This window comes from Protobothrops mucrosquamatus, unplaced genomic scaffold (assembly GCF_001527695.2).
Source record: "Protobothrops mucrosquamatus isolate PMUCROS unplaced genomic scaffold, P.Mucros_1.0 scaffold76, whole genome shotgun sequence".
NCBI classification, from domain to species: Eukaryota; Metazoa; Chordata; class Lepidosauria; order Squamata; family Viperidae; genus Protobothrops; species Protobothrops mucrosquamatus.
In genome coordinates this window covers 839,801-843,829 of record NW_015386453.1, presented here as the reverse complement: position 1 = coordinate 843,829, position 4,029 = coordinate 839,801, and the positions used below count along the sequence as shown (strand labels likewise).

Here is a 4,029-nt window from a genome sequence, read left to right as displayed (position 1 = left end):
CCGAGTCGTGGACCAGATCCTCCGGATATGGCCCAAGCTCCATCAGGAACCTCTCAGGGTCCATCAGTCGCCTGGGACGGAACCATCTAGGCGGTTCCGTCTCCCTGCGGCGAGGGGGAGCGGTCCGGAAGTCCATCCTTAGGAGAGAATGATCTGACCATGACAAGGGCTCAATAACTATCTCCCCTAATGTCAGATCTAGGATGCATGTTTCATTTCTGAGTTGATAGGCTGGTTCTCTCACAAGGCACTCCCCCTTTCTTTCCTCCCCTTGCCCTTGCCCTTACTCTACTTAGTCTCAGTACCTTGAGCAAGATCTCAACAGTGAAGATAGAAGTGAAGGCATAGTCAAAGTAGCCCAAAATCTGAATAATGGGAGAGAAAAAAAGGAAAGAAAAAAAAGCTGAAATATAAAAGCCAAAGAGCAGAGTAGGGAAGAGAGATAAGTGTGTGGATGAAGGAAGAGAAGGCCTTTTTGGCATCCATCTCCTTTCTTCCATTCTTTGACAACATGGGTCACAGCTTACATTGTTGCGGAAGGAGTGTGCTCGGATGGGGTCTTCAGCTGCCAAAGAGATGCTGCTAAGAATGATGAAGACAAGGATGAGATTGGTGAAGATGTGATGGTGGATCAGCTTGTGGCACCCAACACGAAGGCTAGTGGAAGAAGGGAAGGCCGTGAGCTAATAACCTAAGGCAGAACTGATCTGAGGTCCAAATTCCAAAAATCAGGAGGTGATGCCCTGGGGCTAAAAGAAATCTTGACAGAACACACATGCAATTTATTCAGATAAGGGCAGAATATGCATGGTAAATTTGGAGAAAACCCCATGACCACAGAAGCAGCCCTAATAAATAGTAACGCCATTGAAGGGATATACATTAAAGTACACTGGTGATAACGCAATCTTCTGAAATAATCAAATGCCAGGAAATGTGAAGCTAGATAAGAAGCAAAGGACTCGGTGCCTTTTCTTGCCCTAACAGGGAAGCTATTGAAATAAACTGGGCTGTGCAGCAAGATCACCTGGGAAACCACAAAAGAAGGGGACTGCAGTTCATCAGCCCAGCTAGACTTGAAGCCAGTAAGGGTCTGGCCGACTTTGTATCAATGGTGCTCCAGACTGGTTCCTCAGTCTGAGCAACTGGTCACTAGAAAAGACATCCAAGTCCTTCCTCCAATCTACCTACTGTTGATTTGACTTCTGTCTGCCCCAAATACAGTAGTGGGATTTTGACTAGATAAAGATTATGTTCCCTTTTCTGAATCTTCTAACTGACAAATTGTAGCCCTAATCCCACGGACTCTGACACTAGAAGAGGGGAAATCTGGACCTCACTCTACAATTCTTATAGGTTGAAGCCATATTCCCATAGAGCCAGAAGATAATCCCCCTATTTTCCCCTTTGTATACTCACGGGTTTGTCTTGCTAAGGCAAAAAAAGGCGCTTCCATCAGGAATTGGTACAACTTTCTCCTTGGGAGTGTCTTCCAGTTTTTCTAGGTGGGACTCTGCCAAGCTCTGCTGATCTTCTGCCTCTTCCTCTCCTAAGGCAAAGGAGACTTCAGTTTTGGATAACTGATTACATAATGCTAGACATGTGTACAGTGCATTAGAGTAGCATAGATAAATTTCTGTCCCCAAAGAGCTTATATTTTAAAGTACAACACTGGAGGAAGCAGTAATTAAAAGGGTGGAAGTAGTCAGGTGGGGATGGGTGGGAATATTTCTTTGGTTTGGTTAGGCTAAACATCTGAACAAGGAAGCGATCTGAGGAGTTATGCAAAGAATTAATGCAAAATATGAGATTGGAAAGCAGAGAGAGATTCATGTTAAAATTCTAGAAAAGCAGCCCCGATCATAGCAGGGAGCAAGAAAGGACAGAGTCCTTGAAATGAACAGAAATCTTTGGCTATATCATGACTAACTAATACTCAAGTTAAAATCAGCTTGAGACTATCTCCCAAAATAGTTGCAGCCTTGAGTTAAGCAGATGACAGTTGCTAGACAGGAATCTTAGCTTATTTATCTATATATTTGTAAAGTTGCTGGCCTTTCCATAAAGCCTATTTTCCAAGGCAGGCATTGGACTTAAAATGAAGTATGTAAGAGGCAATAAAGATGAGAGTCCAAAATAGAATTCTCTTTATGCTTTTCATAAAATACAGCAAAGGGATAGAAACAAGCCAGAGAATAAGTTAACTGTGTGAGCTGTCCAAGGTTCTGCAACCTTATCTACGACCTGTTTTTATTCTCCTGCCATCTAGTCTCCTTCCTGGAATTAACAGAACAGGTGAAACTAATGGAGCCTCAACAAGTGAAAGCAGGAGAGATATATCAACAGAGGATGGTGGAGAGTTGTAGCAAAACTACATAGGTATGAAAAGTTTGTTCCCAATCAGGAATGGATGGAAAGCTAGTTTGATATAACTTCTCCATGTTCCAAGTCTGGCATCCAAGTCTGTTATCCAACTGAAAGTGTGGTCACTGCTTAAAAGGCATTATTTTCTCCTGAAATGGTCAATGGCCAAAGAAACAAAAGTTATCACCAACAAAAACATCAACTATTCATATTTATTAAGGCCAGCTGTTCTCTTCCAGTGTTTACTTATCCTAAATAAAAGACTACTTTAACTTTGCCTCTAAAGAGGTTTTCCAAAACATAGTTAATGGGCACACAGACCCTCAGAGTTTGAGATCTCTTTGCTAGATTTCTAGTAGCAAATTTGCACATTTAGAGAAAAGAAATATACACCTTTATTCTTGTTTAGTGTAAATGCAGTAAAAAGCACAGACAAGGGCATTAAAGCATGAGCCTGTCAGGCAGTGACCCTTAGTGGAAGAAAAGAGGTGCTACAGGAAGCATTCTTCATCTGCAAAGTTTTGTAAAGGATGCAAATGTATTATAACTGTGTCATCTGAAACAAAATTACAATGTTCAAGGTTGGAGCAATTATGCGTATCTGCCCATGCCTCCTAATTTCCATGTTTCTCCAAATCCTTATTATTCTAGGATGCTATTGGTATATATAAAGCTTTGCCAAGTAACAGCAAAAAGGGAGGCCTGTGAATTTCAATTCATAATCAACTTATATCATTTCTCTTCCTTTTTCCTTGCAGATAGTCGCTGTTTCACTTGTGAGGATTAAATAGCCCAGAGAAACTGAAAAACGGTGGGTATCACTGTCTGTTTGACAGTTGTTTTATGTGGAAAAAGCACACACACACACAAAAATTAATAATCGGGCCAGTTATAAGTTTTATATTCAGTTTCAATCCTGGCTAAAGGTTTTTTCAAGTTCCCTCTGTGGGAAACATAAATAGCTCTTTGTTTCAGTATAGTAGAAAACGGCAGCACCAGCGTTATACGCAACCATTGAAGCAATCTGGCTGAAGTCTAATTGCAAAAGCCCATTGCAAAAGGTCAGTTTGGGTCTCTGTTAAGAGCTATCTGTTCTTCCCTTGAATTATTTTGCTTGGGAGCAAAAAAATAAGATTTCAGAAAGAAAGAGGACAGAATGAGAGTGAATTATCTCCAGGGCCTTCCGTCATGACCCTTTCTACTTCTTTCTTAAACCTGCCTACCACATGGCTCCTAATAGATTATCAATAAGAGAATGCAATGCTTACCCCCTAAAATCCCCACCCTTGTATAGGGGCCACAGTCTTTATTTATTTATTTATTTTATTTATTTATTTTATTACATTTATATCCCGCCCTTCTCCTTACGGACTCAGGGCGGCTAACAATCAGATAAAATACAAAAATACAGTACACATTTAAAATTAATTAAAAAGAAATATTTAAATCTGATCCGATTAAAAGTGATTAAAACCCCTTTAAAACCCCTTAGGCCAGTCCCGCAAGCTGGAACAACCATGTCTTGAGGGCGCGGCGGAAGGAAGGGAGATCAGGGATCACCCTGATCTCTGGGGGCAGTTCGTTCCAGAGGGTGGGAGCTCCCACAGAGAAGGCCCTCCCCCTTGGGGTCGCCAGCCGGCACTGTCTGGCTGACGGCACCCTGAG

At 41.7% G+C, this 4,029-nt stretch overlaps 1 protein-coding gene across 1 annotated transcript in view; it reads right to left on the bottom strand.

Moving 5' to 3' along the window:
* The window catches only part of CACNA1F (calcium voltage-gated channel subunit alpha1 F), a 75,108-nt gene that overhangs the window by 33,027 nt on the left and 38,052 nt on the right, over positions 1–4,029 (bottom strand). The window contains 3 exon segments of the mRNA XM_029283393.1: positions 306–365; positions 528–657; positions 1,420–1,546. Coding sequence (XP_029139226.1) covers positions 306–365; positions 528–657; positions 1,420–1,546 — 317 coding nt within the window.